We start from the raw sequence: 24584 nt of genomic DNA on the forward strand, positions 1-24584 counted from the left end.
TTTAACAGTTATTAAAAGGACACCTATAGCACATTCATAGTTTTCCAGTATGCAAAGAAGGCACTAATAATAGAGCTCTGTTTTCTGAGAAGGTCCCACAGGGAATGGGTGGGGCTGACTGATTATCTACAGTAATACAGTTCCAGCAAGTAAGGGTTTTGGGGTTTTTCAGCTGAAAGCCCTAAAGTATTTTAAAGCACAATTTTTGCTCAGAATATTAAGCACTGAAGCTTTTGGATGCAGATGCCCTGAAACATGAATTTTCCAAGGCTGCAAACTGGGTATAGACTGTAGTTTAACATACTGTCCTATTAAAGAGGGACCTCTGAGTGTGTTTGTAGACCATGAGATAACAATTTCCACACACTAACTTGCCATGAATGCAAGAAGTACTCATCGGATTAGGTTGGAAATCAGTGAGAACTTTCAGTTTATCCAAAAGGTCCTGCGACCTTTGAGCTGGATCTCATAGAACCAATGTTTTAAAAAAGAAAAAGACAAGGTCACTTGCACAGATAACCATGAAGGGATTTCTGTGGCTGTATAACAATCCGGTGAAATAATTCCCTTTACGCTCAATGTATTTGGGCTTTAACAACCAGAAACACAAATGCTTCCAGCCATGTAAAGAACCAATCCTATCTGCTCATATACAAAGGAAACTGGAAAAAACATCTAAAAGAAAAATAAGAGATCTTTTCTTGTGTGAATTTCAAGGGACTTCCGTTTGCAATTCCAACAGAAAAGGTACTCTGCAGTTATGGAAATATACATCACAGATGAAACACAGCTTTTCAGTTCATTTAATTAAATCATCTCCAGCTATGCCACCTGGTCCTGAGTTTAGTAAAGCTAAGTCTATGCATGTACTCTGGTGAAGTACTATTTATACTGAACCTGCAATGTCATAAGCAACAGTACAGAACCCGGTGTCAGGACCAAGCGCAGGGTCTGCAGAACTGTTTCTACATATTAATTCTGGAATCAGCACCTTGGGCTAGCAGTTAATAAAGCACTTGCCCTCAACCCCCATCATTCCAGGAAAATAAATAAATTAATAACTGCATACAAGCAAGCTTCTTGACAGCACCGCTGCTTAAATAATCTGATTTAATTTTAAAAGATTGCTTAATTAAAATGATTATTGGCAATTGTAATTGCAGTTTTTTTCATGCATATCTAAATTTGACATGGAAAGAAAGCGGGATGGGTATCAGCAGATGTGGAAGCTACACTATTCCAAGCAACAATGTTGCTTTCTCACCCTGTTGAGATATAGTCCCAACAGCCAGGAAGAATACAAGAATGCAAGCAAATGCCTTTTACAGACACTGCAAGTTTAAACCTACAGAAAATCCTAAATATGAAGCCCCACTGAGCAGAAGAGCCACAGAATCAAACAAAAACAGGACCTCTCTACAATGTGCTATCCATGACCCTACAAAGTTTTCAAATAAAATCACCTTCAGAATCAACTGTCTCAAGAACTTGAGAAAAATCACTTTAGATAATTTATTCTTATATAGACCCAGAATAGACTATATAGTGGGGTGGGGATGTACATCTGTTTTGTTGACATTAGAAACATCTGATTAGGAATTTCCATTAGATCAGAGATTTGTATTATTAAGCATAATACATTTAGCATTTAATGAAATATCCTAATAGCATAACACTTTCGCTTACTCAGTTACCTCCAATAATCAACTCACGTCACGTAAATGTTCTTTGGTTCCTGTCATGAACAGTGAAAGTAACATTATATTAATTCAGGCTGAAGATATATTTAATGTGCCAAGGTACTTATTTTCATTAGAACTCAGTTTCATGCATGGCAGTGCTGTCCTAGGCAAAATATCTTTTGACTATTAAGGTGAAAACAAACACAGCTATTTTTGTTTTTTTATATATTTTTTGAAACCCCAGTCATTATTGGAAATCAATGGAGTGGCAGTCAAATGTTTTCACATCCACTTCCTGTCAGTCAGCCGGAATCTTTATACATTTCTCGAGGTTGAATCATCAGTTGTATTTACTATTCAAGACAAGATTAATATCAATCACTTAAACAGCTCTTAAATTAAAAAAGCATAATGATAATAAAATATATTTTGTATACATGTTTAAGCTGACCTCTGGTGAGGTTTTTATGCCTGAAACTGCAAACTTTAGGGTTAATATATAGCCTATAGGCCTAATTTTTTTTATTGAAAACATAGCTTACCATATTATAGCATATTTATTAATTCCTTTAACTTCTGAAATTGCTCTATCCAAATATAAGAATACATATTATTTAAAAACAACTAAAGTTAAACTCAGAAAGGTTGATGCAATGGTATTTAAATGTCTCTGCCAGGTCTCCAATTCCTTGATTATGTTCGTTAAGTTCATCACTTTTCGGATGCTGAAAACACACTACATGAAACTGAATGTTTTTTTTCCTTTCTAATGTATTAGTATTCAAATCACATCACTAGAATATTAAGACAGTTCAAGCTTATCAGCGCACACAAAAAATGTTGAAATGAAATACCAAAATTTTGGTGTATCCAGATTTGAAGCAAGCAAAAACCCACAGTCAAGCAGATAAACACCTGATGAGGAAAAACAGGTGCTACATTTTCAAAGTTTCTCAAACAGGAGGCAACAAAAATAGACAATATTCAATGTTGTATTTGCCAACCAAAATAACAGGTCACTAGGCAAGGTCAGGTGTAGACACCACAAACCTCTGAGCATTGTGGCACTTTATGGAACAAGGTGGCCCTGTTTCAGGCCAGGCCACCCACCTTAATGTGGCCAGGACCCCCATAGCAATGGCAATGGGGGCCTATCAATTGGCAGGAAAATGTGATGCTGTTTTAAAGTTCCACTTCAGTTGACTAAAAGGTAAAGAATAAAGATTGATACTTAATTCATCCTGGATGAAGATAAAACAAATGTCTTACACAAAACAATGATTCAGGAACAAATCCTCACATTTTGTTAATTGGCTGGCAGTGTAAGTAATGTGATTTAGGCTATTTTCTGGTAAGCTTTCCCAGGAAAGGCCAATTTTTACAGTCGGTGTGAGCTATACAAAAGTGCCCCACTTTCTACACTATAATCCAACAATATACATTTGATTTTTTTGGGGCACAATTGGGAGATTTACTTTATTTGGGATTTATTCGCAAAGGAACACGTGATCCCCCCCCCCCCCCCATCTCCCCGGAATACAAACTAAAAACAGCCTCATAACACAACATATCTACGTACACGCATCACAATACAGGTTCTACAAGGCTAACTTTCAAAAACAATGTGTTACAAAATGAACATTTCATCTGGGACCGTCTCACAAATATGCTCCGCTTCCCAGGGGCTGTACAGTATGACTGTATTCTCACCACACACTCTGAATGCCTCGTCAGGCACAACACGAGCTGGCGTCCTCATATCACCCGGGAAGTGCCCGGAGAACGGATGAATTGCACACTCTGCTGCATGTTACTGTGCCTACACTGTGTTTTGAAAATAACTGTTATTAAGCATTATATATATAATATCAAATATGCAATCTATTCATATCAAAATACAATATTTAATTTAATCTAATGAGACTAAAAGATATAGCGAACCAAACATTAATAGAAATGTTAAACTTGTTTAGTAGAATATTATTTCTTGTTAAGACTCTATAAACATGCATCAGATATATAGTTATATCAACAGACCAGTAAACATTTGACATATTATGAATCCTAGGGGGGGAAATACTAATATTTTGGTGACATGACCTATGACCTCAGTCAATCATGTATGATGATGTATCCAAGCCATCCTAAAATGCTCACATTCATTTTTACACTGCATTTGAGACAATCCAAGAACAAGAAATCTAAAACTTATATTAAGAGAAGTTACAAATGTAGTGATTCCTTTTCTAGCTCTTTAACTGCAGTAGGTACTATCAGTTGGCAACACAGAAACAATTTTCTATAATAGAGACAAAATCCTTCAAACTTTGCAAAGCCGTAGATCTATGCATTTCTGAATTCTTAAAATGAGAATAACTGATTTAACCTAAACACACATACAAAAAACATATAAAAACCCTGCAGTTTCAGAAAATTCAGAGCTGCAAAACATAAAACTTATGATTAAATTAAAAGGCTTGTTTTTAAGGTTTAATTATTTAATTTAATTAATGAATGGGTTTATTTATCCCCCAAAATCCTGTAATTTCATTGGACATGCTCCAAGTACTGATGCTCATTTTGACAGGCAGTAACACAATACATTATCTAGTAACTTAATGATCCTGAAACCTGAGTTACTAAATCACTCATGACATTATGGTGATATTCTCAAACTGGTACTTTTCACATTTTCGTTGTTGCTACATTCTGCATTTTGGAAGATCACTTTGCTGTTTTATATGATAGTATTTGGCAGCTTTTAAATAAGCTGGAACAGTGAACAAGTAAAACCAAGTCTGCATGTATGTGTATAATATTTTAATAAATACGATGCACATGTTAACTCTTTGAGTTTTTATCTTTGCTATGATTTATGGTTGTTCTGCAACTGACATATCTTGTCTATCGAGAATAGGAAAGAATATTAATTACTGCGATGTGACACAAAAGATGAACTTCAAAATTATTAAGTGGACAGTGAACTGACAAAATGTTGCCAATCTGGGTAAACCTTCACAAGCATCACCATGACTAGAATTCTTCTGAACCAGTGAGTATTAATACAGAGATAACTGCAAGCGAGTTAAAATACACTACAACAATGCCTTTGGTTGAGATGGTTACAAACAATTACAATTGTTTAACTTTAAATTTGACAAGAAAAGGCATCCTTATAACTTCTTTTAAGAGCAGGTTTTTAAATTTTCTCAGCTAAAACAAAGACTGGGGTATGTTTGTATCAGTTATGAAGTAATAGGCATTTTTCCCCACATACAATAGAGCTAATAAAACGTCAAACAGTACTAATTTCCCTACATCACTGCCATGTCCCATGTAAAATGTTATCAGCAAAATAGGATTAAGGATTATTATTATTATTAATGCATTTCACTGATGCCCTGATCTATTACAAACATACATATGTGTATTGATATTGTTGCATTACATCAAATGAAACATTAAAAATGTACAGGCAACTTCTAAAATGTAGGAAGCCGCTATAATATGTAGAGTGGTCTAACAAACTGCAGGATTCAAGCGTGACCTATTGCAACGAGTGACATACTGCATAAAAATAAAGCAAACACTAACAGTGTAGTTAAGCACAGCAAACATGGAAATATCAAACTGTGGAGAAAATCTTATTTGGGGGAGAAAAACAAAATCACACTTAATTTTAAGAAACAAAAGCAGTTCTGCATATTTTAGTAATTGAGACAGGATACAGGGCCAGTGCAAACCAGTGCAGAAGGTAGTGACCGGGGCCCCCATCTCAACACAAAGCAAACCGCAGCCATGTCACCAGTTTCAACACCAGCTCCTCTTTTTATTACATTTTATTTAAATGACTGTTTATATATTCTGGTTTGCTCGCCTCGTCATTTAAAATGAACGATCCTTGTGGTCGAGCCTGTATTTAATAATGCAGTGTTTTCTTCCCTGCATTTAGCTGAGGAGCATTCCTTAGAGGAGGCATGTGGGGGCACCGATATCTACTCACAATGCTTCAAATGCACTACTCCTGCTTTACGTTCCAGAAACATGTGTTCGGGTGCACATCTTATGCTACTAAATAGTCATCCATTACTAGATGAACGCTAAAAAAAAAGAATGTCTCTTATATACATCTAAGATTGAACTGTAGATCATCACACACACAAAACAACAGCTTTTCTTCCATTTTGGTACTAATGGCTGGTCAGCTTTGGTCTTCTGCAATAAATACATAACAATAAGAAAAAGCCAGGAGTGATATTATCTTCTGTGTCATGTGTGTATATTTCACAAGACCAGACTGAAACAATACTAGTGTAAGAAGCTCAAATACTGTCCTTTCATTGAAAATGTAATTTTTTTTTACCTTGTTTTATCATTGTGTAATATATATGTGTGTGTTCACGCAGTTAAAAGTAACTAGTTCAAGTATTCTTATTGGATCTCGATGCACCTACATCTATTAAATCACAGTATCTAAACAAGTCCCTGGATTTTAGCCAAGAGATGCATTTAGGAATACATTTTAAATAGGTACTGCAGCGGCTAATCTCAGTTTACACCTGGAGGCACTAGACACTCACTGTAGGCCACTGCATATTTCTGGATTGTTACAATAGTGCCGTCTCTTTTTAGTGGCTTTGAATAGTATGCATGCTGTTTCAGGACCATTCATTTTTAAGAACCTTGCGATTATTCAATGCTTTATCTTTAACATGACCATCACTTGAATCAAGACGCCTGTAACATTTCAGCGAGTATTTTATAACTATATTCATACACCTAATACAACAGACTCTCTTATTGGCTTGTTCATTTAATAAAAATGATGATGATGATAATAATAATATTAATACATATTGATATTGCAATAAAATGATCGAGTCGAAATGGTTCCAGTTTCAGTCTATCAGTCTACATTCCCATTAACCATCTGTTGTCCAGACAAATGTTGCTTTGACAAACTCATCAAGACTGTAATCAATAACAAGTGGAACATCCTGTGCAGACGCACATTTTCCACAGCACTGATCCTCATGAGCTTTTCTGTTGTTCGGTAGTGAACTTGTAAAACTGAGTTAAATGATAAATACATGAAAAACAATGATGACGGGTCGTGTTGTGTCTTCGGTGTGATCAAAGGAGATCGTGCAGGATTTGGGACAACGCCAGGAGAGTGTTTCATTTTGAAAAAAAATCCCACAAAGAAAATAATTCAATCACAAAGACCCATGTATCTGATTATACAAAAACACAGTCACAGCACACAGATAAAATTAGTCCCTTATAGTTAATTTACTCATGCTCTGAGGGACAACTCTGCATTTTTCAATTTTTTAAAAGGACACTGCATGTGCAGTAAAAATAAAATTGCATATTAATGAAAGAATGCGTCATATTTTTCAACAGCAAATCTCCCTAGTCTTCCATTTCTTCTCAGTTTCAGAAGTGGTTTGAACAGTCAGTGTGACAGCGGTTACTGGGTGAGCCCTATGCTCAGATGGCTATTTTGGGGGAACCAGCAATTGAAAATGAACGATGTCAACACGGATAAGGGGAAATAAAGCCATACGGTAGGTCGGCAGATCAACCTCAGCCTGACAGTGAAGCTGAAATGTCTTTTTCTCTTGTCGCTCAACAAACTCGGCCAATTAGTATGAAATTAGTGAACACTGACCTTGTACAGCATCAAAACCAGTCTGCAAGTAAAAATAATCTGCACTGAGCCAGTTACCAGAGGCCAAGCTTCCAGGGATTCTTTTGTTCCCGACCGTAATCCTAATAAACCAGCCTGGCTCAATGAATATCATTTAAAAATAAAAAAAAATTAAAAAGGAAAAATGAAAGTATAAATAATAAAATCCACACATTGGAACATTCTCCACATCGTAAATTTGGGTACGATTTATTATCTCTCTATGGGACAAAATATACATACATAGGCTATGTTAAATGATGTGAAGTTAGCAAAGATGTTCGGCACCAATGGTACGTTTTTCCAAGTTCAGTTTAAAAACAGATTAATCGACAGCAAATGAGATTTGAACAACAGCAACAACAAAAAACAGGTTTCATTGCAGCACATTTGAACAATGATCTCCTTTTGTAAAGTGGACCTGAATATTTTATTTCTGACATATATATATATATATATTTTTTTTTTGTATTATTTCTGGTGGATGTCAATGACAATAAGCATCCAAGTACATTCTTTCATAGTAAGCTATTAAAATGTTGGTACACATTTTTAAATACCACTAGATTATTACGTTTTGTAAATGAAAAAATACAATTCTGTTGAAAATGTGTCAAATGAAAATAATTACATATACATTTTAAATATATTTATATTGGTTTATATATATATATATATATATATATAAACATGCACACTAGGAGTAATTTAAAATGTATATAGCCATATAGAATATCAAAATGCATACAAGATGCACATTTTATATTACCCCAAGCACAGACACACGTATATGAAGACAGATTTGCATATCTGCACACAGAAATTCACTACTCATATCTCTATGCTCACACATGCAGGCACACCCTGTGCAATTTCAGAGTGATACTTCACAAACCGAAACATGGATAAGTTACTGTAGGATGTTAATATAAATACCCACATTTGCATACAAATCTTCATTTAAAACGTAACGCTGATCTTTTACCATTTTGTCTTTAGATATTGAATAAAGATACAGAATGTTTATGAAATTATAACAAAAATGGAATGGAAAAACTTTTATGCAAAAATAAACAGTGGAGGGGGGACAAAGGTCTGAATCCAATTTATGCAGCACAGTAGATACTGCAGCTAATCAAATATGTTTTGTTATGATTGGATGTGAAGTTATACAGCAATAAAGGACTGGGCAACAGCGATAACACCAGATTTCTATCTTTTCCCTCCACCCTAGTCATCTCAGGCCTTATCAACAAACAATTTGCTTTACTGAGGCTTTAAAAAAAATACAAAATAAAGTATTGATATAAAGTATTTGAGACCAGTGAGACAAAGCTATGACCGTGGGCAAATACAACCTTTTATATTAGCTGCACATTTTACATAGATTTTGAGACAAGAGTTCTACTAAAATATTAGCTGGATTTTAATTTAATTTTTCTATAAACGTATCCATATTCCCAACGCTAAAATGAACTAGCTCTTCAAACAAATGCAGTGATCTTCCTTCCTTCCTTTCAGTTTCAGTTTGACCTCAGACCACATATTTTCTCTAGCACAGTGTCAGGATGTTTCTAGATGTGGATACAAATCAATTAAATGAACTGTTCACAACAGAGTCATGTATATGCAGATATATAAATACACTATAGCAATCAACACATCAAACAGAGGGCAGTTTTTATTTCAGAATTTATTTCTGGCTGCACAATACCTTATATCCGATAGATAGCCACAATAAATACTGGATGATGTTTTCGATTTTAAAAAGTTCCATTTAAGAAATCAGATGGACAACACCAATGTCCTCTTTTGTTTCCCCAAAACAACCAGACATGTAGACTGCAGAAAGAACTACAAGACTACACATTTCAGAATGAGTCTTCCCTTCATCCGCAGATGTTTTAACTGACAACTGCTTCTCTGAGAACACAACACGTGAGACTCTAATTGTAAATGTAAAGTCCTGCCTGATGCATATAGCCCGTCTGAATAATAAATTGCACGCTTGCATACATACATACATATATGCGTTCATACATAGTTGCAGGCATGCAAATCAATACACATCAATCATCCGCTAATGAGGTTAACTTCCACAAAGATCTGCAGAAGCCATTTACAATTTAAATGATTGTTTTTGTTTTATTTAACCATTTAATGCTTAGCAAATTTGGCGAGTTGAGCTGCTTTTTAAGAATTAACTTTATGTTCCATGAGAAGAAGACAAAAAAAGGGTGAAATGATTGCTATTCTCCATTTCCTGTTCAGCTCTCAAACATACTATATTAATAATACAACACTATCCGACCTGACATCATCTGTATTCTTTTGAACACATTATTAACTGATTTCATGAAAAATACTAGTTATGTTTCTGGTAAAAGAACTGCTTGAAAACTAGAGGGTGGAAAAACAAAAACACACACAACCAAAAGTGTGGGCCATGATGAATGACTTTTGGGGTAGTTTCATGTTGTTTCATTCCTCATCTGTATATAGATATATATGTGTATTTTATCTGACCCACTGTCCCCAAACTCCTCTCATGGAGTAGAAGCAGTGCCGGGGGCAGTAGCAGGCCCCACCACCGGACATTACACTTTGCCTGCCGCTTCCACAGCCCTGCAAAACAGCCTTTGTTTCACTTTCCCCGATTTCTTTGTAAATGGATAAAAAAAAAGAACTATAGATCTTACCTTCCCCACTGTCCTGTCCCGAGACCCACAGCACAGAAGAACTCACCCCAGACGCTATCCAGCAACTGGCTTTTTTTTTTTAAAGCCGTTGCCCTAAACAAAGTTAGTGTGGAGTGGAAGAAGGGGGAGGACAAAAAAAAAAAAAGTAAGGCTAGCCGGGGTTAAGTGATTGTAATTCAAGTTGAGGCAGGGTTTCAAGAGGAGACCCACAAAAAAAAAAAAAAAAAAAAAAAAAAAAAAGATCAGACTGTCTGTGATTCACTTTTTTACAGCTGGCTGAGGATGGGCCTGCAGCCTTGAAACCATCACCTACCACCCAGAGCTAAATTAACAACTTTGTGCCACAGGGGGTCTACAGTTTAACCCTCCACTGGGCTGAGATGGGCAAATTGGATCTTCAGGAAGGATTTGTTTTTTTGGTGGTTGTTGCTTTTCCCTCTGCAGCTGCACCAGGCTTAAGTGCCCAGTTCCACAGGGATCAAACTTATTTTTAGCTGTGAAACCTGCTTCCCCACCCCCCCAGTCCCAACCCAGCCAGATTTTGTTGATTTCAGTGCCAAAGCATAGCACAGATAGCATATTTTTATTTAAACTCACAGCAAGTGCAATATAAAAACATGCACATAAAGAACACAATAATACAAATTTGCAGAACTGAGATGGAATTTTGCTATACCTGTAGAAAAGTATCTAATATATAAAATAGTAGAATCACTGATGGAAATGGGACAGTACTCACCCATGTGCTGTTCACAATAATATCAAATAATATCTAATAAACTTTATTAGATTTGCACAAACACAATCAATACAATCTTTTATTTTCCTTCTTACTAAAGCTAAACATAATTTGTCTTCCAGAGGTCAAAAGCAAGGCCAAGGTTGAGATCACATAATGTAGGAAAAGCATGGTACTTTTCAGTCATTTTAAAGATCTTGACTTCTCTGGAGAAGTTTATAAAAACTGTTGTTTATATATAAAAAACTGACAAAATAAAATAAAAGGATTTGAGTGGCTATGGAGATGACAAAAAGATAATGCTTACACTATCTATTGTTAAATTAGTATCCTTAATTGTATATTTTCTAAAACATCTGGATGGTAAGACATTATTTGCATTTAGCAATCCATGTAAGGGAGAGGAGGACCCTGGCATAATTTAACTCAGCCAGGCAGTCTACTGAATAAAATCAAACTCCTCAAAGTTGGTGATTCCCTGCCGAGGTCTTGTTCATATTGTGAAGTTTAAGTAATCCTGAGCTTAGTGGTCAAGAAAGATGACGTTAATTGTAAATGCAAAAAGGCTGGAATGCTGTTTCCTTATGAAACAGTCATTGAGGGCATTGTGTAAGCCCTGTTCCTCAGGCCTCTGAAATTCCTCCCCGTGGTTTTTGCCAAAAGCACAAGGGAAACTTTACTCTTGTATTTAAAAGAACGATTATGTGACAACTGGGAGGAAACTAGACTTGAGGATGCAGGTTCAGTGTCAGGCGGGCTTTGCTCGGCTGGTGGCTGTGAGGGAAGTCATGCACAGGGGGGATGAGCTGCCCATGGGTAGAGAGCAGCAGTGCATTTCAAGGTTTTTACAGAGTGTTAATAAGGAAAAGTGGACTGAGCTTCTCTCCTGCAAGGGAGGAACAATAGGGCTGGGACAAGCAGACCTCTCCCACACTGAGGAGCAGTCTTACAGATGCACAGAGATCACAGAGCCACCCTTATTAAAGCTCACTGAAACCAGGATGGGCAGGAACAACAGGAGAAAGGCTAAGCCTCCAGCATATCAGTGTGTTTCTTATTAAACCTTCCACTCCATTCGTAATCTTCATAACCTCACTTATGAACCTTAAACAAAAGTATTTTATAAGAATTAATTATACAAGAATACCATTCATTAATCAACACATTTTGTAATCTAATTCACATTAAAAGACTGGAAAAAAACTCACCACTGCAGTATTTACTTATTTGCCAGTTTTACATATATTTGCATTTCCTGGCAAATTAAATCACAACTTTATTAAACTGCACACACTATTCAGATGGAAACATGTTCAATATAGCTCTCTTCTCAGAATATTATGCATATGATGATGTATGTTTCTGAATTTTATGGGAATGTTTTCTAATCCAAATGTTGCCCCTTACAAGCAATTAAAGCTGTACAGACTCTGTACTCATAATTCCGATCCTGGAGGGCACCATACCACCAGGTTTTCCCGCTCTCATTAAGTAACTAAAACTCTGGGAAGAGCTGTTAAATTGGTTCAATTTAATTAGTCAAATTAGGTAGTTTAGTGCCCAGGTGAAATACAAACATGAAGACCAGGACTGGGCCTCTGCTCTTGGCCACTTCAGAAGTGCATCATCTACAATGCTTTTCATCTCTCACAACATATGAATGCTGGTTTCACTCCTTCTAAATTCCCATGTCAAGCTCTTATTTTCACATTTCAATGGATTTAAGGTCAAGCAGGGTTAAGGTCAAAGATAAGTAATTAAATTTAGTCTGGCATTGTTAGTAGGTTCATTATCATGTTAAAAAAAAAGTCACCCACAAGACATCCTCCTGGGGGTACAATGTGCTGCTGAATATGTTCTTTCACAAACAACTTTTGTTTCACTGTGTCTCCTTACTGTATAGTTCTCTTATACCCCTTCAGGCTGACTGCCATGCCAATAAGCAATCATGGTAGGTGAAAAGAGTACAATTTAATAAAAAAATAAAAAAAGTAAATCTGGCATCATGGTGCCATTATGGTTTGTCCTTCAAAAAAGTTTGTAAAAGGTAATACAAAAAAAACATGCACAGCGAAACAGAAATCAAAAATAAACAGAAACAGAAATGAATAGTGCATTTTCAAAAATTGTTTGTGATAAGAGATGCAGGTGTCATTTAAAAATAAAATTATAATATATATATATATATATATATATATATATATATATATATATATATACACACACACACACACACACACAGATATGCTGTATGCCTGACTGTGATAATGCTACCCACAAACCCACCGCAACAAACAACACTCTGCTATATGGAGGCCCTGTCTTGCATGTTGCCTGTTTTTTATGCAAAGCTATGTATTGTATCTTCGTAAGTTTCCTGTACAAACCCTCGATCCTGCTGGGCACTTTATCTTGAAGGCTATGAATAGGAACAGTGCTCTGAAACTTCAGAAGGGATGACTTCTTTGAACTAGACTGCTGTGACAAAGTTATTATATTTTGCTCTCCACCGGATTCCTAAGTCCATAAAATACATGTTAATACAATCTGAATTACAGGAGAGTCTCACACAGAGTACAAGGTCAAAAGAAATGGCTAGGAGCACATTACCCTTACAAAGTGATATGCTGAATATTCATTTTACTAAAGTAACCCGGCTGTACAGCACCAAGATAGACTGAATACTTGAGAGAAAAGGAAAGCATCTTTGTGTGCACAGAAGTGTTAAGTCTATCTCAGTATGTGAAAATTATATTGACTACCGTCTAAATGGTAGGCCTCGTAGGCCTTCTATCACAGGGATGCATAAGCTCAAATGCTAAAACATTTAGTATCTGTACTTAAGCCTCGGTTGTGTATTCAATTTGGCACAGGCTATTATTTTTCTACCAATAACCAAAGTATTGTAGGTTTAGAGAAATTAAAACATATTTTCTTACATCTCAGTTTCCTATTTTTTTGTCATGATGTTGCCGTAACCCGTACACCTACTTCAAATTAAAAATGCAACATTTCTTAACTATAGATGGTGTTGTACTTTGCTAAGTAATGGGGGTTATTTTCCTACATTCAATTATTAGACCTAAACAAACATTCTGTGAATTGTTGTCCCATAGTCATACCATCCATCCCGAGCCAATGATTTATTAGTTCATAGGTTGTGTGAAGAGGTGTGTACTGTTTAAGAGATGTAATCTTGTGAAAGTTTGGGCAAGACTAAGCAAAGCTGAGCGGTTCTGGCTGCACAAACTGCGCAAAATAACATCTATTGTAGAATAAGAGACAATTTGCTCAACCTATTCACTTAATATAAATCACATAACCTACATAAGGATTAGACACACAAATACATTTACAGTGAAATCTGTGAAATCTGTGAAAGCTGCATCTGACTTTAAGTCTTGGAAAGTTTGGAAATGCTGCTCTGGGGTTGGCTGGTTTCTCATATGTGTTTTATAATACAAGTTATACATTCTTATATGACTTGGGTATGAATCCAACACAAAATCCATAATGTATACAACAGGTATCTGTCATGAACATTGAATGATATAGAACATACTGTTTTGTGACTAACTAAAATAAATGAGCATCAAGATGTTTTGTGATAAACTGTCAGGATCTCCTATTTCCATGGAAGTCATGTATTAATGAATATAGTATAAAAACAACAACAACAACACAGAAGTAGACGAGTTAAAAGTTGGATATAAAGTTCAATCATGTGGTCAACAAATGACTATTACAAGATGCTAACAATTCTCAGTTTAAGGATTTAAAGCATGTATTCAACAATCGCTGCTATGAAGTATAAGAGATAATCATGTAATTACTCATGAAAATAATACCAAAGGCATAACCACTTTTGACTGCATTTTTCAATTGGACAGCAAGAGAACCATGGCCCTGCAGTGAGCAGCAAAGCGTGTTTCACGAACCGAGAAGGAAGTGAATTTGGAAGCGGCTTTGACCATCTGGCAAATGAAGTAACAGATTGAAATTCTGGCCAAAGGAAAAAAACCTTTTGCTTTTAGTGAAATAGTTGCTGGGCATAATGTCTGGCACGTAAATGAAGACAAACTTGAGTCTACACTTGACAGCTTGGAAAAGTTCAGTATTTGAAAACCAAACCTATTTAGCCAACATTTTGCAGGAAATACTGCCTGACAGTTTCTCAGAGCAAATCCAGTAACAAACGTAAGTGATTTGATGCTCTAACATCAAAACAAAAAACGTTGAGCATCTGACCCGGTACAGCAAGTCATTTCAGCACCCCCTGATAATGCACTATCTATCAGTGGTCTGTCACTGAGGTAAACAATGCAACTGTCCCTCCCCAGGATCACATCACATTAAAATGGTCAGAGGGAATTTCTATCAGGGCTGGTTTTCAAAGATGGATCCACAACAGAACAAAGAACAAACACCGTAACCTACATGGGTAAATAAAAATAAAATCCATGATTCATGGAATGTTGCAAATGCCTGTAAAACAGCATGTCAGTAAATTGCTCATGTGTGTATGAAATGCGTATGAAAGTGGCAAGCATGCTGTTTTGCACGGTGGTTTACAAGCAAAAAGCAAGCTGCTAAGTACATATTGAAAGTGCTGAGCATGAACGTAAACTACAAGCTGTTGGGCCTAAGGTAGCAAAAAGCAAGGAGAAGAAAAAATAAACAGCTTCATCTAACATATGTTATCAAAGCGACCAAAGTTTGTTGGAGTATAACCGGGCCGTTAATCTTACAGCAAATGCACATCATATTTCATTAGATAGTTTCCAATTATTTCCCTTTATCAGTCATCTTAAAGAGTCAATAAAGCAATACACTGGAATATGATTATAGGCAGGCAAGCAAGCAGGCAGACAGACAGGCAGACAAATGCACATGCAAAATAAAACAGTTAAATCACAAGTCATGTATACTTAATGTTAGTAGACTACACCAATGGCTTGCAGAATTACTGAGTAAAAAATGTCTTTACAGTGAAGCTAATAAATATTTCAATGCATAACCAGAGAGCACGATTAGCGTGCAATATGTGAATGCAAACTGGAAAAAGTGAGCAACATGGAAGTCAAGACACTTGGTGAACGCACAATAAAAATGAGCACAGACCAGTCAGACTTCAAGCCAAATAATCTGCCCTGTTTTTTTTACCAATATCTTAGTCTTAGTAAGCATGTGTGTGAAACATATCAGGCTCTGAACTCAAATAGTTTTCAACAAATTTGGTGCTACCATTTATTAATCTGTTTTTACATCAATATACACATAAGCCGTAAAGTAACTGAACAATAACTTAAATCAAAAGCATATGCTATGCTCTATATGGTACTGCATTCTTTTTAGAAAAAAAAAAAAATTGGCTATAGAGCCCTTCATGATATTTTCCTTTTTGCTTTATCATAAAATGTTAGATACATTTGGCATGTAATTCTCAGATTTTGCCAAGATTCAGTAAATACCTCACCTCCCAGTAACCATACACAGGCTTCTATACGTTATATTATACATCTGTGTGCATTACATAATCCAAACCCGTACCCGTGAATCTACGAATTCAAACTGACCTTAATGAAAATAAAACAACAACTAAATCAAATTAACAAAAATCTGGGACTTGAGAGGCCATTTCAGGTGACATTTATGGAATGAGATTACCGGTGATGACAAAGGCCGCTACACAATGGACCTGCCCGCCCGTCGGTGTTTTGAGTGTTAACTTCTCTCGCCAGGCAAGATTCACGTGCCCATGGCAACCAGAAAACTGCACCTCCAGCTCCGAAACGGCACCTCTATACAGAAACTTTCCACCCCCCGTGGAAATACAGCCTAAGCTGTGAATTTAGACATGACTGAAAGAAACGCATTAACTTTATTTAGATTTCTTTTCCTCGTTGAAGTTTTGGCACTCTGCTGGAGGTAACGCTTTCCTCAATTTCACAATTTATATAGTGGGCGCTTTGAAACCAGCAATGACACTATTAGCCGTGTACCACATTTATTTTCAGTCACCGCACACAGAAGAACACTTTCAACTTACAGAGGGCACGTGCAATATTAAATCCAGGTTAACACGTCCCAAGACGGAATAAATAAACCGAAAATCTGACAAAAGAGAACTGTTGCCCTTTCTTGAGTTGTCCAGGGATCTGTGTGTCACAAACAGCACTGGCAGAAGAGAGGAAATCATCTTCACAAAGTCAGGAACTTTTCACACTTTTTCAGATTTGAATAGCTAATCAAGGGCCCGGTTTAATTATCTCTGAAGGTATAATTTGATAATAAAGAAGACATTTAGAACTACAGAACTACTTCTGTTTTTTACATTTACTTTTTTGGTGTGGATTCCTGACTAAGCTTGACCTGCGTGGCATTTCATTTCTCTCTTTCTTGGTCGAACAATACTGTGTGCCCCCAGCGATGCTGCCATACCACTCTTCTGCAATCCCTCCTCATCCACATTGGAACAGAACCAAAAAAGCACAGATAGCAGATAGGCAAGAGAGATCAAACCGCAGAGACAAGAGAGAAATCGCAAGCTTTCCCTCAGTGCACAACAAAGCAGCGAAAGAAATCCAAACTAAGAAGTCGCCCAGCATATATGACCATGTAAGCATGGGCACTCTTGCAGAAAACCCAGCCTGGAGACCCAAAAGCCCTGGGAAATTTAAATTAGGAAGACGAGAGCTTACAAAGGAGACGGGGGGGAAAAAATCTGTAAAAGAAAGAGGGTCTGCTGAGGCTGCAGGTTTACCTAATGTCTACATCTTCTGAGATTTCACAAGAATTTTTTATTCATTTTATTATTAAACCCACTCTCCAGCAGACACATCCATGGTTTTGTTTTCAATCCGTTCCTTTTTCTCAACGGAAAGCATAAAGATCCATGTTTCTGCTTCTAATTCTATGTATACATATGCATGTTTACCCGCTTTCTATTACAGTGCCCTGTTGCCTGCAGTCATAATTTAAAAATGCATAAGAAATAATACTGATAGATGCAGGAAAATATGAACTCCCACCTCCGCCCCCTAACTCCCAGCCAAAGAAAAACCTGAGAACGTTCCGAAAATATAAATTAACTGATCTCTTAATCAGCTAATGCAACACAATATGAAGGAGAGGAACACAATAAAAAGGGTAAACTTATTCAGATTATAACTCATATGTAATTGGCACAGTTCTAACTGCAAATATTTCAAATTTCAAGTGACCTGCCTGCACTTTAAGAGGCTGCTAAGAAAGTCACATTTTACATTGTAAGGTCTTGAAAAGCTTTTCTGAAATGAAAGGAAGGGTTCATTTAACCTTTGTTAACTTGCATAATTTCAAAATGAATTGGTCATTTACTCTTAAAGAAACAGACTCACTAAATTCCCATGTTAGGATAAGCAAACACTTTCAATAGTATCTTTCCCCTGCACTCAAATTATACACATACATATACAAAAACACTCAGATGGGTGTAAAACAAATTGTAGTATGATAGTAGTCAGCAACACTGTCTTGTCTTTAAATGGCCTCTTGCAATGTCCAAGTGTGCATATATTGCAAGCCAAGGGAATTGCAATTACTTTGTAAGAGATAAATAGCATTTAAAGAGGGAATTAGAAACCATTCATAAAGAGAATAACTTCCTGTTCTTTATGGAGAAATCAGTTCTTAAATTATAAAACTAAGATTCTTTGATATGTTTGTTTGTTTCTTGTTTTTAAGTTAAATGAAATCAGGTTTTATGGCTAAGAAAAATAATTTAGGATAAAACACCACAGTCATTTTGAGCAATTCTGTGTAACAAATACCAGTTTTGCTGTTTAATGTGATTTATTATGTTAATGATAATCATACAAAATGCACTCTTAATGTTTCTAATTAATTTCAGTAATTACAGTTAACATTGATAGATTTTTTAAGGGGCATGTTTGAATTAAAGACGGATGTTTTCTGTGGCTGTGTTCCATCAATATTGTCGAAAAAAACATCCTTCTGAACACCGCATACAGTGTGCAAGCCTATTAAAGCACAGGCCCGAAGGGACTAACTTTCTCATGGGATGCACGTCGTCATGCTACACCAAGTGGCACGTCGCACCTCGAGCTATTTAGAAAAGGCTCGCGGACATGTTTTGTTTCTGGCCAACTGTAAATGAAAAGATGGAAATAAAAATTGAATCATGCATGTAGTATTTAAGCTTCAATTATATATAAACACCAAATAAAAGCTGATTATTCTTGTGTTGGATAGAACGCTACTTTTGCAAGGAATACAAAATAAGTTTCCGGAATAATAAAGTCATGAAATCAAATATGAATTATTTTTTATTTTATTTTATTCTAAAAACACCTAAAATGTCTTTAAGGTGCATCATTATTTTCTCTAATAGTGAGTGTGAATTGTAAATGTCACATTAACTTCTTGGAAATGCAAGTAAAAAAATGTATAATAATAACATGAGAAAGTATTTTTATGTAGCTTCAGCAGTCAATGGAAAGAATGACAATAGGTTTAAACTTATTGTCGATTAAATAGTTATCGTATTTTTATATCTTAACACTGCCCATCTGTATCATAATGATGTAAAATATTTGTCCTGTATTTTCAGGAGGTTTGTAGAGCTCTCTCTTGCTTTTACAGAGACTCACTTGCTAAAGAAACTGACTAGGCTATATGTTCTGCATTCAAACTACATAAATAATATACAAAAACCTCTGACTCAGGAGTGCATCCAAGCATTTCTGCTGCCAAACCAGACTGGACCTTAACGCATCATCAACAATGTTTCTTGTAGTAATTCAATAGAAAATGACCTCAGTAATATGTTACAGTTTCTCAGGAAATGGGCAGTCATGACTGATTGATAATGTGAAAATCTTGAGTAATTTCAAACGATCAGGCCTTTCTCATGAATGCTTTTCACACTGAGCTCTCCTAATTTCATTTTCCCTTTCGCAGAATCGAGAAAACTGGAGATGTTCTGAATATATGGAACTTGTGTCAGTAACCACACTGTTCATGTTTTAATAAGGCAGTCAGATCGCAAAACAGTACAAAAAAATTAATGCTGCTGTTTGACATCCTCCAAAGAGGCTCTCCTCTGCGGGAGCTACAAGGTGCAGTACCATAAACGTCCGCTACAAATTGCACATAACAGCAAGCCTGAGAGTCAACAAAACATACCATAATAGAAGATATTTTCTAAAATTAATAGCAGGAAATCTCTCTAATTCATAGTATCTCCACGTGGATTACTTCATTTTGTTGCAGACACTCAAAGGGGACTTATACAAGACAGAAACTGCCAGCCTTCCATCAGATTAAGGCTAATGAAGTCTCACTTTTGAATGTAAACTTATAGTCTGCAATCCAGCCTCTGTACTCAAGTATTTAAATGAAAATGGACACCTCTAACACCATAGCATGATGAATTGACAGAAATGGTGAAACATGCACCGAAAATGAAAACAGGATTCCACTCTGGGCTGCATTTCTAAGGACCCTACCTGCTTCAGAGTGGGACCTGTCACTGCGGACATCTCGGTTGAGCCGGACGGAGTCGTCCGACAACGTGGTGAGGTCAACATCTACGTTGAGCTGGATGGTGTTGTCTTCTTCTAAGGGATTTTCTAGGGTTAACACTGATATTTCATTTCACTTCACTCTCTATACAGTGAGGGAAAAAAGTATTTGATCCCCTGCAGATTTTGTACGTTTGCCCACTGACAAAGAAATGATCAGTCTATAATTTTAATGGTAGGTGTATTTTAACAGTGAGAGACAGAATAACAACAAAAAAATCCGGAAAAACGCATTTCAAAAAAGTTATAAATTGATTTGCATGTTAATGAGGGAAATAAGTATTTGATCCCCTATCAATCAGCAAGATTTCTGGCTCCCAGGTGTCTTTTATACAGGTAACGAGCTGAGATTAGGAGCACTCTCTTAAAGGGACTGCTCCTAATCTCAGCTCGTTACCTGTATAAAAGACACCTGTCCACAGAAGCAATCAATCAATCAGATTCCAAACTCTCCACCATGGCCAAGACCAAAGAGCTGTCCAAGGATGTCAGGGACAAGATTGTAGACCTACACAAGGCTGGAATGGGCTACAAGACCATCGCCAAGCAGCTTGGTGAGAAGGTGGCAACAGTTGGTGCGATTATTCGCAAATGGAAGAAACACAAAATAACTGTCAGTCTCCCTCGGTCTGGGGCTCCATGCAAGATCTCACCTCGTGGAGTTTCAATGATCATGAGAACGGTGAGGAATCAGCCCAGAACTACACAGGAGGATCTTGTTAATGATCTCAAGGCAGCTGGGACCATAGTCACCAAGAAAACAATTGGTAACACACTACGCCGTGAAGGACTGAAATCCTGCAGCGCCCGCAAGGTCCCCCTGCTCAAGAAAGCACATGTACAGGCCCGTCTGAAGTTTGCCAATGACATCTGAATGATTCAGAGGAGAACTGGGTGAAAGTGTTGTGGTCAGATGAGACCAAAATCGAGCTCTTTGGCATCAACTCAACTCGCCGTGTTTGGAGGAGGAGGAATGACCCCAAGAACACCATCCCCACCGTCAAACATGGAGGTGGAAACATTATGCTTTGGGGGTGTCTTTCTGCTAAGGGGACAGGACAACTGCACCGCATCAAAGGGACGATGGACGGGGCCATGTACCATCAAATCTTGGGTGAGAACCTCCTTCCCTCAGCCAGGTCATTGAAAATGGGTCGTGGATGGGTATTCCAGCATGACAATGACCCAAAACACACAGCCAAGGCAACAAAGGAGTGGCTCAAGAAGAAGCACATTAAGGTCCTGGAGTGGCCTAGCCAGTCTCCAGACCTTAATCCCATAGAAAATCTGTGGAGGGAGCTGAAGGTTCGAGTTGCCAAACATCAGCCTCTCAACCTTAATGACTTGGAGAGGATCTGCAAAGAGGAGTGGGACAAAATCCCTCCTGAGATGTGTGCAAACCTGGTGGCCAACTACAAGAAACGTCTGACCTCTGTGATTGCCAACAAGGGTTTTGCCACCAAGTACTAAGTCGAAGGGGTCAAATACTTATTTCACTCATTAACATGCAAATCAATTTATAACTTTTTTGAAATGCGTTTTTCTGGATTTTTTTGTTGTTATTCTGTCTCTCACTGTTAAAATACACCTACCATTAAAATTATAGACTGATCATTCCTTTGTCAGTGGGCAAACTTACAAAATCAGCAGGGGATCAAATAATTTTTTCCCTCACTGTAAATGCATTAGTTAATACGCTACAAATAAGATTATTATTATTATTATTACTTAAATCAAGTAATTCAAAAATTGGTGTCTAAAATCCAGCTCTTGCTATTGGGAAACCATGTTTAAAAAATGTACTGCTGCTAATGTTCTTACTGATAAATGTGTTTATAAAAGACGAGTTGTGTGTTGCTTTTGTCTCAGACTCATTCCTTTGAGGGGTGAGAGAGGCAACATGCGCGTCTCTTCGAGGCAGCTCAGGAAGTGGCGCACACCGTATGTGGATGTGAGCAGCAGGCCGGGGTCCCTACCTGCTTCTGACTGGGAGCTGTTACTGTGGACTTCTAGGTTGAGCAGGATGGTGTTGTCTTCATCCTGCTTCTCCTGGCCCAGGATCATCCAGCTCTCCACATAGTCCGAGTCGTCACTGGACTCCACGAACTCCACGAACTCGGGCAACTCAGAGGGGGTAGGGTTGGCAAGACTGCCCACCTTCCTCCTGGCCTCTGTTTTTCTTCCTTTCACAGCACACACGCCGTCACCCTCCGTGTCATCTGACACCGTGATGACCTCCACTTCTGAATCGGATGGGACAGTGATCACTTCATCCTGCTGCGCCTGGACAGAGGTAAGCACCTCATCCTCTTTGCTCTCGTCCCCCATTTTGGCCGCATAGTGGACCTGACTGTACAGGTGGAACTCCACCTCACTGTCTGGCTCCGACTCGCTGGAGGCCTCGGGCTCCTTGTACAGCTCATCCTCGTACTCCTCCACAGCCTCATACCCAGCAAACATGCTTGCCCTCCACCGCTTCTGTGGAAACAGGCCGTTAGCACGACGTCGACTCTCCCGAGTACCTCACCTAAACATAGCACAAAAAGGAGTTAAACGAGCATTTTTAAACTAAAAAGTGGTTGGCTAATATATATTTGTTCACATCTTCAAAGACATTTCTGTGCAACCATTCAACTATTCTAGACTAGCACACAGTTACTAGGAGCAAAACTGTCCTGGCACAGGTGCATGAAACATGGGAATAGATGTGGAATAGAATTCATAAGGGAGAAAGTGGGGGTCAGTCAAAGGTCACTTTTCCCAAAAGGTCACCACAAAGTGCTTTTTACACATTACTTGCCAGAAAAACATGCATGTGTATATATTACAACCGGCACAAATGGTGTGACATACGGTTACAGACTTGTAGATGGAATAAAATAAAATAAACGTGTGTTTGTGTGTAGGGAAGTTGTTTTGAAGCAATTCTTACTAACAGTTACACATATCATTCTTAAATATATTTGGAGCATTGTAATTATGATTTCCGTGCAGGGGTTAGCCATTGTAAGGGTTTCATTTTTCCCAGTAATGTTGACTTCTGATAATTTAAGGGTTGTGTTTCTCCTGGGTTAATTATGGATGCTAGGGTGAGAGTTTTGTATTTAAAGTCTTCACTTCTAGACTGCTGTGGCACTTCTACTAGGTTATCTAAGATAGGAGGTGTTGCTAAGTTTCATTTTCTTCTTGGGGTAATATTGTTATTTTATTTAAGATTTTGCTTGGTTTATCGTTTCATATTTACAGTCACCTTCAGCTTCTTGTGGAGTTACGTATGTGTTTGGGTTGTCTAAGGTGGGATATATTGGAGACTGCTCACTGCTTCAAAACCATTTGGGGGGATTTTTCACGCTATATAAATTACACATGGTGTCAACTGAAAACAAGTAGTTATTACCAGATTGAATGTTGTCTATATTTATTGTTGTATCCCTTTTAAATGTATATGCAGAACATTGTATGCTATATCATGATATTATTACAACAAATAGCAGCCTCCCTTTGAATTTGTTAAAAGACATAACACATAGAGAAACAAGAAAGTGAATTGGGTTGATTTAATGATCCATGATTCTGAAAGGTTATGGTTCCCCAACCCATAATGTAATTTCAAACTTCCTTCATTTTTCTTAAGATTTCAAAACAAAGTACACAAAATAAAGCTGGATCTATCCACAGCAATGTGCAAAGCCTAACATCTATGTGCCATTAAACATGCACTTGATGCTGCAAATGTATGGCGTCCGCTCCGGAGCACAGATCAGATGCACTAGTTCCCAAATGCAGTGGCCTTATTCTGTTACAAAACAACAAAAACTTTCAAAACTCTCTGAATTGCTGCACTACTTCTACCCCAATTTGTCCTGTGAACCTTATAGAGCTCTAAACTCTTACATTATCGCAGGAACAGATGTCCTCCAAGCATACGGCTGACTCAGAATAACAAAACGTAAAACAAATGAATGCCAGAGCTACTCAATACAAGCCCATAGACCGGGTCACCCCAGCGTAACCTAAGCAATAATGGCTGATTAAAGAGACATAGTCTGAATGAAGGAGATGGCAAAGATGGTCACAAGTCACCGACCAGGGAATAATACAAAACAGGGAAGAACGTAAAAGGGGGGAAGAACAAAAATGGAGTCCAAATGTGTTCCTTTTATTCATGAATCATTTTCATCCTGCACT

At 37.3% G+C, this 24584-nt stretch overlaps 1 protein-coding gene across 4 annotated transcripts in view; it reads right to left on the reverse strand.

Annotated features, from left to right (window-relative positions):
- zcchc7 (zinc finger, CCHC domain containing 7) overlaps positions 1-24584 on the reverse strand; it is a 109845-nt gene that overhangs the window by 83936 nt on the left and 1325 nt on the right. The window contains exons 2-3 of one of the 4 annotated variants that reach the window (XM_066720574.1): positions 22373-22918; positions 20322-20429 (exon numbers count right to left, since the gene is read on the reverse strand). In XM_066720574.1, the coding sequence (XP_066576671.1) occupies positions 20322-20429; positions 22373-22856 (592 nt within the window). In that variant the 5' untranslated portion in view covers positions 22857-22918. Of the gene's footprint in view, positions 1-20321; positions 20433-22372; positions 22919-24584 lie in introns of all 4 variants that reach the window. The other 3 variants (XM_066720572.1, XM_066720573.1, XM_066720575.1) reach the window with 3 other exon arrangements.

The sequence above is a fragment of the Amia ocellicauda genome, chromosome 13 (genome assembly GCF_036373705.1).
Source record: "Amia ocellicauda isolate fAmiCal2 chromosome 13, fAmiCal2.hap1, whole genome shotgun sequence".
Classification (NCBI taxonomy): domain Eukaryota; kingdom Metazoa; phylum Chordata; class Actinopteri; order Amiiformes; family Amiidae; genus Amia; species Amia ocellicauda.